Source organism: Lynx rufus, unplaced genomic scaffold, assembly GCF_022079265.1.
Source record: "Lynx rufus isolate CCGP_SWC_20201006 ecotype Redwood Valley unplaced genomic scaffold, mLynRuf1.p SCAF_1, whole genome shotgun sequence".
NCBI lineage: Eukaryota > Metazoa > Chordata > Mammalia > Carnivora > Felidae > Lynx > Lynx rufus.
This window is the reverse complement of record NW_025814823.1, coordinates 102,557,381-102,571,713: the sequence shown is the minus strand read 5'-3', so window position 1 is coordinate 102,571,713 and position 14,333 is coordinate 102,557,381. Positions and strand designations below refer to the sequence as shown.

The following is a 14,333-nucleotide window of genomic DNA, read 5'->3' as shown; positions in this document are numbered from 1 at the left end:
GGGTTTGTTGTTTCTTTCATGTTTCCTTTCAAGCAATTTTAATTATACATTTGTGCTACATCAGGGACTCTGGAACGCAGTGCTTCAGCCTATTGCGTCGCAAGCTAAAATGCAGCAACCTTCTGGCAATACAGATATATTCCTGCACTGTAAATATAGCTGACATGCTAAAGAATTTTAAGCAGCTGCAAAGGTCTTTGACACCACACACAGTGCCCCAGAGAGCACATGATGAGAAAACCAGCTCCGTCTTCCCCTTCGCCTTCCCTCCCACCCCCTCCCTTTTCCTGGAGGGATGTGCTCATAAAGAATCCTTTCCTCCAATTGTTCTGTCCTGTGCAAATTTTGACCAAATGCCTAATTACCATTGATTCTCATCTCAATATGAATTTTTATACTCAGTGGTTTAAAAGAAAATTTTCCTGAGGGAATTAGAATGGAATCAACCGAGATTTGAGGAAATGCTTGCTTTGCTTCATTCTCGTCCCCCTCCCACCCCCGACTATTGCTACAGTGAGTAAATTCAGCTGTCACCTAATGGCACCATAGACCATATGGGAAACAATTTTTAAATCTCTTTTAGAGACTTTTGAAAGAAATCCTTCCTTCCCCACTGCTCGGGTCCCAGCCATTCAGATATTTTTACCTGCTGCTAAAACATTTCCCACGGAAATTAGTCTTACCTCGTGAGGTGTCTCTTACCATAAAGGAGTGCAATACAGGGTTTCTATAAAATTCAAAATGGCAGTGAGCAAGTGAGCAAACCAGCTAGAAGTAGACTTTGAGTGATGTCCCTAGGTGTTTGCAAAATAGAATGGAGGGTAGGTAGGTACAGAAAAGAAAACAAAGGCTCACTTCAGTATTGCGTTGATTGACCCTGGTATTTTATGCGTGTCTCAAAAACCCAGGTCCTTTTAATATACGCTGTAAAGGGGTGATTAAAAAAATATATGGCACTTGTCCTCTAGAGAAATCAAGAGGATGTTCTATTTTATTTTCCTGTGACATTTAGTATACTAAGTGCACTTAAGTTTAGTAATTCACAGATGCAGTGCTAAATTTAATTGTCTGTCTGCAGAGCAGTTGGGAAAAGCAGAATAGCTTGCAGGAAGCAAGTGTGTTGGTTTTGAGATTTTTTCCTTCTAATCCTCTGTGGCAAATGCTTACTAAAGTTGATTCTAAAGATAACCCCAAGAGCAAACCTATTGTGCACATTTATTTTCTTAAGAGGGCTATTTTAGGAGTCCTTAATATGAAACAAGACCAAACAGTGAAACAGATACCATACCCTGGCTGATTCTTGTCTCACAAAGCCAGAGAGGGGAGGATTAGGAAAGAGAAATCATAGCTGATTGTCCGCTATCTGGACTCTCAGCCCCTGCCCTCCCCTTCTCCTGTTTTTGTGCACCCACATAATCTTTTCCTAAATAAAAATCACCATTATTTTATATTGTTGAATGGGAAACAAAGCCGATTCCTTTCAGTCCCCTTCTGGTTTAAGCACTGGTAACTGGCGCTTAGTTTTTGTTGGCTGCTTGCCAAACGAAAGCAATTATGTGTAATAATAGAAAAATTAAGAGGTGAGTGTTGCTGTTTTACAGCAGGACATGGCAAAAACCATTTCCTTCTGTCAGCAGTATCTTGATTACACTCTCACACGCAGTCTTACCCTTTTGTACCGCATGCACACAGGCATGATCTCTCTCTCTCTCTCTCTCTCTCTCTCACACACACACGCACACACACACACACACGCACACACACACAATTTCCTGTGGGTTTTCACTTGAGGTCACTGAAACCAGAAAGAGGAAGAATGCAAACCACAGTTTTTGAAAGCGAATGAGAACAGAATTTTGCTGGTAAAATAACAACAACAACAACAACAGTAATACTAATAATAAACTGGAAACAGAGTCATCAGTGCTAACAGTGGTCCTCCTTCACTCCCCATTCCTGCAGGTGTTCTAGTGGTCAATGTCACGTGGAGGAACAAAACTTACGTAGGGACCCTCCTGGACTGCACCAAGCACGACTGGGCCCCTCCGAGGTACGTACTTACGGGGCCTTTTATTTCAGGCTCTGTTTGCTCTCCTCCTTCCTCCGCTGCCCCTCTCCTTCCGCCATCCTCTCTTTGCACAGAAACTATAGAGGTAGATTAATAATGCATAAAAGTCTGCCCGTAATTGAAACCAGGCGAAAGAGAAAGGAGCCGGTGAGGATTGCACACAGTGAAATGAACTCCCTGCCCCTTCGCCCCCTCTCCTTTGTTTTCTTCTTTTCTCAAAATGGGAATTTGAACTGGATTTGAAGCTAGCTACCTGAGCCGTTTTCCTTTGGTGTTCCGAAGAAGAACATAGGCCATTCGTTGCCAGTTCTTTGGCAGGGATTAAAACCGTCAGCGCAAGAACAGGGTGTCTTTTCCTTCTCTGGGCCCAGCCCTCGCGCCCCTGGGGTGTTGGCCGCTCTTGCCGGCATTCTGTGCCTCGCGCTGTCTCCCGGCTCTTTGGGGGATGCTCCTCTTGACGTCTGTCGCTTGTTTCCCTAGGTTCTGCGAGTCACCGACAAGCGACCTGGAGATGAGAGGGGGCCGGGGCCGAGGGAAGAGAGCGAGGTCTGCCGCGGCGGCTCCGGGCTCAGAGGCCAGCTTCACGGAGTCCAGAGGGCTGCAGAACAAGAACAGAGGGGGGGCCAATGGGAAAGGGAGGCGGGGCAGCCTCAACGCCAGCGGGCGAAGGACACCCCCAAATTGTGCTGCTGAGGACATCAAAGCCAGCCCCTCCTCCACCAACAAGAGGAAAAACAAGCCCCCGATGGAGCTGGACCTGAATTCCAGCTCCGAGGACAATAAGCCGGGGAAGCGCGTCCGCACCAACTCCAGAAGCACTCCGACCACTCCTCAAGGGAAACCAGAGGCGACTTTTTTGGACCAGGGCTGCTCCTCGCCAGTGTTGATCGACTGCCCCCACCCAAACTGCAACAAAAAGTACAAGCACATTAACGGCCTGAGGTACCACCAGGCCCACGCGCACCTAGACCCGGAGAACAAGCTGGAGTTCGAGCCCGACAGCGAGGACAAGATCTCGGACTGCGAGGAGGCGCTGAGTCACGTGGCGCTCGAATGCAGCGAGCCCAGCGCCAGTCTGGCGGCCTACGACCAGGTGAAGGCGCCGGTGTCGCCCGGCCCCGGGCACCCCCCTGGCACCCCCAAGGGGAAGAGAGAGCTGATGAGCAACGGTCCGGGCTCTGTCGTCGGGTCGAAAGCGGGGAAGAGTTCTGGCAAGAAGAAGGGCCTTCACGGCGAGCTGAACAACCTCCCGGTCATCTCCAACATGACGGCCACCCTAGACGCTTGCTCCGCGGCAGATGGCAGCTTGGCTTCCGAGATGCCCAAACTGGAAGCAGAAGGGCTCATCGACAAGAAGAACGCGGGAGAGAAAGAAAAGGGCAAGAAAGCCAACAACTGCAAAATGGACAAGAACCTCTCCAAACTGAAAACCGCGCGGCCCATCGCCCCCCGCCCCGGCCCCCACCCCGCCGCAGCTCATCGCCATACCCACCGCGGCCTTCACGAGCACCACCACGGGGACCATCCCCGGACTGCCCTCCCTCACGACCACCGTGGTGCAGGCCACACCAAAGAGTCCTCCGTTGAAACCCATCCAGCCAAAGCCCACCATCATGGGGGAGCCCATCACCGTGAACCCAGCTCTCGTGTCCCTCAAAGACAAAAAGAAGAAGGAGAAGCGGAAGCTTAAGGACAAAGAAGGGAAGGAGTCGGGGAGCCCGAAAATGGATGCCAAGCTGGGCAAACTTGAGGACGCCAAGGGGGCCAGCAAAGACTTACCGGGGCATTTTTTAAAGGACCATCTCAACAAGAGTGAAGGGCTGGCCAACGGACTCTCAGAGTCTCAGGAGAGCCGGATGGCCAGCATCAAAGCCGAGGCCGACAAGGTTTACACTTTCACGGACAACGCGCCCAGCCCTTCCATAGGCAGCGCCTCGAGGATGGAGTGCAACCCGCTGGTGAACGGGCAGGCGCCCATGGCCCCGCTGCACGTGCTGACGCAGAACGGGGCCGAGACCGCGGCCAAGACCAGCAGCCCCGCCTATTCGGACATCTCGGACGCCGCCGACGACGGTGGGTCCGACAGCCGGTCGGAGGGCGTGAGGTCCAAGGCCGGTTCCCCGTCGGACATCATTTCCAGTAAGGAGGGCGTCGTCAAAGGGCATCCTGCAGCTACAGCACAGTCCTCTCAGCTGAAAGAGTCCCATTCTCCCTATTACCATGGCTACGATCCTTACTATTCTCCAAGTTACATGCACCCTGGGCAGGTGGGAGCCCCTGCGGCCGGGAACGGCGGGAGCACGCAGGCGATGAAGATCAAGAAGGAGTCCGAGGAGGAGGCCGAAAGGAAAGACAAGGCAGAGCAGCTGGATGCCAAGAAAGCGGACCACAACCCGGCACCCTTACAGCCTCAGCACCAGTCGGTGATCACGCAGAGACACCCAGCGCTGGCGCAGTCGCTTTACTACGGCCAGTACGCCTACGGGCTATATATGGACCAGAAGTCCCTGATGGCCACCAGCCCTGCCTACAGACAGCAGTATGAGAAGTACTATGAGGACCAGAGGCTGGCAGAGCAGAAAATGGCCCAAGCTGGCCGAGGAGAGTGCGACAGGAAAAGCGAGCTCCCCTTGAAGGAGCTGGGCAAGGAGGACAGTAAACAGAAAAGCCTGCCGTCTGCCACAATCTCAAAAGCTCCCTCTACCCCAGAGCCTAACAAAACCCATTCTAAACTAGGGCCGCCAGTGCCTAATAAAACTGAGGACACAGGTAAATCACAGCTTCTCCCCGGCCACCAGCAGCAGCTTCAGGCCGACAGCTTCAAAGCTAAGCAGATGGAAAACCACCAGCTTATTAAGGAGGCTGTAGAAATGAAATCTGTCATGGACTCTATGAAGCAGACAGGTGTAGACCCAGCCTCGAGATTTAAACAAGTAAGATTGTGGAGCGTGGCCCCCCACAGGGAGAGAGCGAGTCTGACCCTTGGACATGTCTGGGCTTGATCTGGTTAGCCTTCTTCCCAGGAAATAAGCCAAGGGTTCCTTAGGGTTGGTCCCTTCTCCTCCTGAAACGTATTCGCAAAGATCCTCTCACGAGCCACTGTGTACCTCTCCAGTGTGCCTAACTCACCCTCGCCTTGGGTTGTGTATGTAGTCAAAGGAACTTCGCACCTGTGCGTCGCAGACTCGTGTTCCGTGCTGGTCACTCGCTGTGAACCTGACGAGGTCCCTTACTTTCTTACTGAGCCCAGACTGAGGGAGTCCTTCCACCTGGCCGCTGAGATCCTGAGTCTGATCTCTACCGCGTGTGTTCTTTCTCGTGTCCACATTTCTCCCGGCAGCCTCGAGGAGCATAAGACCGGGGCCTTAAACCCACATTCCCCACTGGGCTCTGTCCTACCACTTGGGGCCCGGATGTCTTTCACACGGTGTCTGAGATGCCTAGGGGTTAAGAGCCCCAATGCGGGGCTCCGTGCCGATCGCCTGTGAGGAGAACAGGGGGGTCTGGGTGCGTGGGCCTCCCGCAGCCATCCCGGAAGCCCCTGCTCGGCCAGCCTGAGGCTCCCTGTGCAGACACCTGAAAATCGGCCACCGCGAAATCACACGTGTGCTCGCACTTTCTGTCACTGCGCACACATCCTGACTCACTACGGTCCCGCGAGAGTTAACGCTGGGGTTTCCCGGCCTCCCGACCCCCCCTCTCCACTCCCACGCTTTCACCTCTGGTGAATCAGAGCACCAGAATCCTTTCTTGATGCTCATTTCTGCCCAGAGGTTGAGACTCAGGCCCAAGGTTGAATGTTCTCTCTCAGGACTTAAATACCCAGGGGGTTTTTGTCGTGAATGGGATGGGGGTCGCAGAGGCCTTTTGGGCTCCTCGCTTGCCCCAATTCTGGAGGCCTGAATCAGGCCGTGGCTTCACAGGGCTGCGTCAGAACTTGGGGGGTTATAGATGCCTTTGGTTTCTAAAAGAAAAGCTATGATGTGTGCTATTAATTTTTGAAATTTTGTTTTGATGAAGATGTCCGCACATGAGATGTGAGCCCCTATATTAAGCCTCAGCTGCTGTAGTTGAAGAAAATACATTAGGAAACCAAGAGTTTCCATCCCCCCCCCCCGCCCCGTTCCCCATAAATGATGTTACGTGATCTATTCGTGACTCAGTGGCCTGAGCTGAAGTTTTTTAAATATGTATATGTATTTTAACTTTTATTTATTTTTTGAAAGAGGGAGAGACAGAGTGTGAGCAGGGGAGGGCCAGAGAAAGAGAGGGAGACACAAGGTCCAGGCTCTGAGCTGTCAGCCCAGAGCCCCACGCGGGATTCAAACTGATGAGCCGTGAGATCATGACCTGAGCTGACCAAAGTCAGACGCTTAACCAACTGAGCCACCCAGGCGCCCCCTGAGCTGACGAATTCTCAAATTCGTTTTGCCTATGTGAGACAATGAAGGGAAAATGAGGGTTAGATTAAATTATGTCTGAGGGTGTTATTTAACGTTGAAAGATCCCACGAAGGGCCCGGCTCTGAGTTCCCTCAGACCTGAGTTGGAAGCCCAGCTGCGCCCTGGTCAGCAGCACGACCCTGCTGTTCCTTGAGCTTTAAAAGCTTTGCTTTTGTCTTGTGTAAAAGAGGTTAATAACGACGCCTACCTCAGATGTTATTACTTTGTGAGAGGAAGGTAAAGCTCTTTGCACAGTGCGAGCACATAAATACATGTTAACTTAGCATTAGAAGTAAGAGTAATAATGCTGTCATGGTGATTAATGGGTTTTGCTTAAAAATGGAGATTTTAAAACGAGTTTTTTTTTTCCTTTTCTTCTTTCTTTTCTTTCTTTTCTTTTCCTTCTCTTTCTTTTCTTTCTTTCTTTTCTTCCTCTCCTCTCCTCTCCTCTCCCCTCCCCTCCCCTCCCCTCCCCTCCCCTCCCCTCCCCTCCCCTCCCCTCCCCTCCTTCTCCTCTCCCTCCCCTCCCCTCCCCTCCCCTCCCCTCCCCTCCTTCTCCTCTCCCTCCCCTCCCCTCCCCTCCCCTCCCCTCCCCTCCCCTCCCCTCCTTCTCCCCTCCTTCTCCCCCCTTCCCTCCCCTCCCCTCCCCTCCTTCTCCTCTCCCTCCCCTCCCCTCCCCTCCCCTCCCCTCCCCTCCTTCTCCTCTCCCCTCCCCTCCTTCTCCTCTCCCTCCCCTCCCCTCCCCTCCCCTCCCCTCCCCTCCCCTCCCCTCCCCTCCCCTCCTTCTCCTCTCCCTCCCCTCCCCTCCCCTCCCCTCCCCTCCCCTCCTTCTCCTCTCCCTCCCCTCCCCTCCCCTCCTTCTCCCCTCCTTCTCCCCCCCTTCCCTCCCCTCCCCTCCCCTCCTTCTCCTCTCCCTCCCCTCCCCTCCCCTCCTTCTCCCCTCCTTCTCCCCTCCCCTCCCCTCAATCAGGATCCAGATTCAAGGACCTGGCATCATTATGTATACCAGCCCAAATACCTGGATCAGCAAAAGTCAGAAGAGCTTGAGAGGGAAAAGAAATTAAAAGAAGATAGTCCCAGGAAGACTCCCACTAAAGACAGTGGCGTGTCCAGCCTCCCCGTGTCATTAACGAGCATTAAGGAGGAGCCCAAAGAGGCCAAGCGCCCGGATTCTCAGTCCACGGAGGAGAACAAGCTCAAGAGTGATGATCGGAAGACGCCTGTGAACTGGAAGGACTCTCGGGGAACGAGAGTGGCAGTTTCCTCGCCTCTGAGTCAGCATCAGCCCTACATACAGTACTTGCATGCTTATCCTTACCCACAGATGTATGACCCCAGCCACCCTGCATACCGGGCTGTTTCTCCTGTCCTAATGCACAGTTACCCTGGTACGTGTCGCGGGTTCTCGCTCTTTTAGAGGGAAGAGGCTACATTCACTTAGTGGTTACTGAAAAGCTCAGGATAAATGAGATGCTTCGGTGGTCGCGTTTGTTTTGCTTGTCTTTATGCTGCTTCAAGTCCCCAGGATGAAACTTACTTAACATGAGTTCATTTTGTTTTGTCTTAGAGAAAACGTCAACGGTTCCCGGCTCTAGTTTCCATAGACTCTGATGCTCTCGTCTGTTAGACTGACAGATACTTTATTGCCTATGAAAATATTCTCGGCGCTCACTGTCATAATCATTATAGTTACTGTTCCTTTCACTTAAGCGGATGCGTAAATGTATGAAATGGCTGTAAGCTCAATTCTGTTTATAACCTCCGTTCATCAGGACGAATTAACTGGGAGAAGAAAATCGGAGAACCTCCGTCGTGCACTTTAACGATGATGTAGCCCATTCTTAATGTAATCCCCTATTTTAAGGTCTCCGACTCTTAGCCCAAATTCGTTGTAACCCGAGTGATTTTTTTTTTTCCTGTTGAAAAAATGGAGCCCATAACTTGATGTGGCATTTGTTGTTTATCTGCAGGGGCCTATCTCTCTCCAGGCTTTCATTATCCTGTTTATGGGAAGATGTCAGGGAGAGAAGAGGCAGAGAAAGTCAATACCAGCCCTAGCATCAACACGAAAACAACATCGGAATCAAAAGCGCTGGACTTGCTCCAGCAGCACGCCAACCAGTACCATAGCAAGTCTCCTGCCGTAAGCCTCCTTTTGTTGTTACTTAAAAGTACCGTGTTTTGGGGGAGAAGAGGGGACAAGCTAGGAAGCGGTCTTGAAATATAAATGGTTTTCGAACCCAGCTGTGATTTCAAGATGCTGTTTTATCCTCGCACATAAAGAACGCAATGTTCAAAGGTAAGATGCTTTTTCACACGCGAGGGGGAAGAAAAAAAATCGTCAAAGCGTATGTGGTGCTGGCGAGCTTTTCTGTCGCAAAATGCACCGTGCCTTGACTGCCCAGGAGGGCGTCTGCTAGGTGGACATGTAAATTCATAGGAGCCGGCTTGCGGCGCGAAGTATTTCTGATGGCGGATATTTTGATGCACTGGCACGGGTGAGTCGCATGGGGAAGGGACGGCTGCACCTGTCTGTTTTGGCCTCGACCCATTGTCCTGTCCCTGTAACTTCCCGAAGCAAGGGAGACACGTGCCTTTGTGAAAGATGGCTGCACCCTCGCTCCCATCCCGGCACCACCCCCTCCGTGAAAGAGGGCAACTACTAGTCCTAAAGGCTGGTGTCAAGAGACGCAAAAGGGTGTGGCCATTCTTGCCTAGAAAAGAAGTTTGGAGTAAGATCCAAGATCTTTGATGTGGACGAGTCCAGCAGGGACTCTGTAAGCGAGGAAAGGGGATTCATGAATCTATTTCTGTGCGTACTCCTTCCAGCACAGGCATTTTTTTTCTTTTCACGTGACAACGAGAACCTCAGGTGGGCCGGGTTCTAGTGGGCAGACACGTGTAGGAAAGGCAGTCGTAAACTGTGATTCGGGAGAACCACAGCTTTTCGTTGAGCCTTCAGAAGCTGCCGGATTCCGGAATGCTTTCAGAGGCACAGGGCGATGATTTCCCGTACTTGGTATTGCCCTGTCTTGTCGAGATGTGTATTTTCTTTTTTTGTTTATTTGTTTTTCAAAAGATTTTTTTTTAACGTTTGTTTATTTTTGAGAGAGAGAAAGAGTGGGAGTGGGGCAGAGAGAGAGGGAGACACAGAATCTGAAGCAGGCTCCAGGCTCTGAGCTTGTCAGCACACAGCCCGATGTGGGGCTCGAACTCCTGAACGGTGAGATCAGAACTGAGCCGAACTCAGACTCTTAACCAACTGAGCCACCCAGGCACCCCGAGAGGTGTATTTTCAATGGGCTAAAATGGATAAGGTGTATTGAGAATTGGGAGATACATTCGCCCCACAAAATGTAAGTAAAATACACAGTCATTAGAAAATTTTTTTCGACCTTCTTGACCCATGTATAAATGTTGTTTCTGGGAAGAAATCGGGTAGATCCTAATCTTGCAATTTCGAGCGACTGTAAAGAAAAAGTTCTTTTATTTCCATCACTTGAGGCAAACCCTGATGCCACCTGGTTAACTTTTAGGTGGGGCGTTTCTTTAGCTTTGGCTTTTTTCCAACTGGAACTCATGCGTGCCTTTTGAAATGATCTTCACTTCGTAAGGAATGTTAAGTATCTCTGTGTTTGCTTCTGAATCATTTACACATAGGGCTCAAAGGACAGAAGTGGGTTAGCACTCCTGTCGGTTGTTTTTCAGAGTATTTAGAGGGGCCCGTCTTTCTTTTCTTTTCTGTTGCAGCCCGTGGAAAAGGCGACAGCAGAGCGGGAGCGGGAGGCAGAACGGGAGAGGGACCGCCACTCGCCGTTCAGCCAGCGGCACCTGCACACGCACCACCACACCCACGTGGGCATGGGTTACCCACTCATCCCTGGTCAATATGACCCTTTCCAAGGTCAGCGGTTCTGTCGTTATTGTGTTGTTCGTTCTGCTTTGGAAAACTATGGGCCCAAAGGACCGCTCACGTCTTAAAATAAACACACTGAGCTTTGAGTGAACATGAACTCCAGGGAGTAAATAAGTTCTTAATTCTTATTTCCTAGTATTTCCTAGTAATACAATGAAGGCGATTCCCCGCGTCTTTGTGTTCTATTGAGACAGGAAATGACTCCCACTTAATAATTGTCACTGGTTGATGTTATCGGTGGCTTCCTGCTATCTCATGGACTGAGGGTGGCGGCCAGTGTCTGGGGCACTGAATATAACAATCAGAAGATCAGATAGCTGCTTGAGGGAAATTGTGGGAAAAAAGGGAGGCATAATGAGAGGCTTTGGTGAAATGGCACTGGTTTCTGCAGGCCTTTTACGTTGTATCTGCCCCCACCCCGACCCTCACCCCGAAAGTAATGGGAGTGACATGATTAGGTCTAACCTTTTCTTTTCAGATTTTTATTTACATTCCAGTTAGTTGACACACAGCACAGTATTGGTTTCGGGAGTAGAATTCAGTGATTCATCACTTCTGCACAACACCCAGTGCTCATCACAGGTGCCCTCCTTAATGCCCATCACCCATCTTGCCTACCCCACCCACCTCCCTCCATCAACCCCTCGCTCAGTTTGTTCTCTCTGATTATGAGTCTCTTGTGGTTTGTCTTCTCTTTTCCTCCCCCTCTTCCCATCTGGTCATCTGTCTTGTTTCTTAAATTCCATGTATGAGTGAAATCATATGTTTGTCTTTCTCCGGCTCATTTTCCTTAGCATAATATACTCTAGCTCAATCCATACATTGCAGATGGCAAGATGTCCTTCTTTGTGATCGCTGAGTAATATTCCATTGTGTGTGTATATAGAGGGGTGTGTGTGTGTGTGTGTGTGTATCCATTTCTTGTTTATCAGTCGATGAATCCACCATTCATCAGTCGATGGACATTTGGGCTCTTTCCACAGTTTGGCTGTTGTGGATAGCGCTGCTCTACCCCTCCAGATCTGTGTTTTTGTATCCTTTGGGTAACTACCGAGTGGTACGATTGCTGGATCAAATTTAACTTTTTCAGGAACCTCCACACTGTTTTCCAGAGCGGCTGCACACGTTTGCATTCCCACCAGCAGTGCAAGAGGGTTCCCCTTTGTCCGCACCCTTGCCCACACCGGTTGTTTCCGGAGTTGTTATTCCGACAGGTGTGAGGTGGTATCTCATTGTGGTTTTGATTTGTATTTCCCTGATGAAGAGTGATGTTAACATCTTTTTCCTGTGTCTGTGAGCCATCTTTCGGGGGTGTCTTCTTTGGACAAATGTCTATTTGTGTCTTCTGCCCATTTCTTACCTGGGTCGTTTGGTTTTTGGGTGTTGAGCTTGCTAAGTTCATTATAGATTTTGGATACTAACCCTTTTATAGATATGTCATTTGCAAATATCTTCTCCTATTCTATAGGCTGCCTTTTAGTTTTGTTGTTTCCTTCGCTGTGCAGAAGCTTTTTATTTTGATGAGGTCCCAATAGTTCGTGGTTGCTTTTGTTTCCCTTGCCTCTGGCAACATGTCTAGTAACAAGTTGCTCCAGCCAAGGTCAAAGAGGTTGTTGCCTTTGTTCTCCACTGGGATTTTGATGGCTCCCTGTCTTACATTTAGGTCTTTCATCCATTTTGAGTTTATTTTTGTGTCTGGTGTAAGAAAGTGGTCCAGTTTCATTCTTCTGCGTGTTGCTGTCCGGTTTTCCCAACCCCATTTGCCGAAGACATTGTCTTTTTTCTACTGGATATTCTTTCCTGCTCTGCCGAAGATTAGTTGGCCATACGTTTGTGAGGTCGTTTCTGGGTTCTCTGTTGTGTTCCATTGCTCTATGTGTCTGTTCTTGTGCCAGTACCATACTGTCTTGATGATTACAGCTTTGTAATATGGCTTGAGGTCCGGAATCGTGATGTCTCCAGTTTTGGTGGCTACCATTCTTTTTCAGGAATGCTTTGGCTCTTTGGGGTCTTTTGTGGTTCCATACAAATTTTAGGATTGTTTGTTCTAGCCCTGTGAAAAATGCTGGTGGTTATTTGATGGGGACAGGGTCAACACTTTTAATCCCCTGTAATTCGGGGGCTCTTCTCAGCCGTTCATTGCTGTGACTTTAATGATGGCGAAAAAGCCATAGAATCGTTGTGAGATAGCCTTCGATTTGTGGTGTTCTAGTTGACCTCCTGCTGCTTGTCCCAGCTCTGTCACCTTACGGGGGTAGGTGGTGGCCCCATCTCTACCAAGAGATCCACTCACTAGGTTCTTGCTGTCTTAGGTAGCTCAGACTGCCATGACAAAATGTCACAGACTCTCTGGCTTTAGACAACAGAAAGTTTTCTCATCGTTCTGGAGTCTGGGAGGCTGGGTGCCAGCACGGTTGCTTGGTAACGAGTGCTCGGTTCCGGGCTTGTAGGTGGCTGCCATCTTGCTTTGTGCTTAAACGACCTCTTCTCTGTGTGCAGGGGGCAGGGGCAGCGGCGGAGGGAGGAGAGCTTGTGAGAGAGCTACCTTCTGGTGTCTCTCCTTATAAGGACATCATGACCTCATTTGACCTTAATTATTTAAGTCCTATCTTCAGATGATCACATCGCGGATTAGGGTGTCCGCATAGGGATTTTGGAGGGCCACGTTCAACCCATAGCACTTGCCACGTTGGCCCCCATTCTGCTGTGTGAATACGAGATACCATGTGTGAAAGGTACCTCCAGGAGTAGGAAGTACTCTACACATGGGAAAGGTCATTTTTATTTGTTTACCCCTCGTTACCACTCACAGTCAACTAGTAGCGTTCAGAAAGAACATAGAGGGCTTAGAAGGAGAATTATCTTCCCTAGCTTTGCATGTGTTTTTTCTTGTTTTTCCAGGATTGTTTTCTGTAGAATTAAAAAATAATTTCCTATCAGGCAGCTTTGCGCCATCTGGAGCCATTCCGTTCTCTGACTGCTGTCTTTCTCTTGCAAGGTAGAAGTTAGGACTGTTGTTAAGTTCCATTCACCAGTTCTCTGTTTCTTACGAGATGCAGGATGCGTTGTGTTCGTTCACTGGGGAAATGCTGAAGTGATCAAAGTTATTATGAAAGTATTGTATGCTAAGCAAATGGCGTGTTGCTTCTGTAATTCACTGTGACTTTTGATTCCTGTTGTTGCCGGGGACCTATTATGTCTCCTGAGCTTCCTATTCAGGAATGCGAGCAAACCATTTAGTACCATGCAGAGTCACAGAGATGGAATGTTCTCTCTTCTCTTTGACTAGCTATTAAGAAAACCGCAGAGTATCGGATAAATGGCTAGATAGGGGTTAGACTAAGCGGTGTGGGCTCCGTCTCTTCTATGTGAAACATTTCCTGTGTGTGTTTAGGAGAGGACGGATTGCTGCAGCCCTTCACCCCTGGGCCTGCACCTGCTCTTATCTTTCCCGAGTGTCACAGAAACCCTGCATTTTTTCCCCCATTAGGCTTGACCTCCGCCGCCCTCGTTGCCTCTCAGCAGGTGGCTGCCCAGGCATCTGCATCAGGAATGTTTCCTGCACAAAGAAGGTAAATATCCTTACATTTTGAATCTACATTTTTCTACCTAGAGACATCTTAATGGGTGGGAGGCAGTTAAGTGTAGGCCTTTTAGACCAAAAACTTGGCTCTTTGGGTTTTTATATTCTTGTAACGAACGTGCTTTTAATGGCCCGTTGCTTTACATGCAGCTTACGTTCCGGGACCCTCATTTCTTTAGCTGTAGTATAGGTTAGTAATTAACTGATGAGTGCTTTTATTTATTTATTTTTCAAGCAGTCGAAAAGCCTCTTAGGTTACCCTCACAGCCCTGTTAAAACACTCCCGCCACCACTCCCTTTGTTTTATCACGTTTCAAAATAAAG

General features: G+C 49.5%; 1 protein-coding gene across 1 annotated transcript in view; it reads left to right on the top strand.

The window, feature by feature from the left end:
- Positions 1 to 14,002, top strand: part of ZNF608 (zinc finger protein 608) — a 115,066-nt gene extending 101,064 nt beyond the window's left edge. Inside the window, 7 exon segments of the mRNA XM_047083951.1 lie at positions 1,963 to 2,050; positions 2,549 to 3,515; positions 3,517 to 5,001; positions 7,481 to 7,898; positions 8,481 to 8,653; positions 10,261 to 10,414; positions 13,917 to 14,002. Coding sequence (XP_046939907.1) covers positions 1,963 to 2,050; positions 2,549 to 3,515; positions 3,517 to 5,001; positions 7,481 to 7,898; positions 8,481 to 8,653; positions 10,261 to 10,414; positions 13,917 to 14,002 — 3,371 coding nt within the window.
- The last annotated feature ends 331 nt before the right edge of the window (positions 14,003 to 14,333 follow it).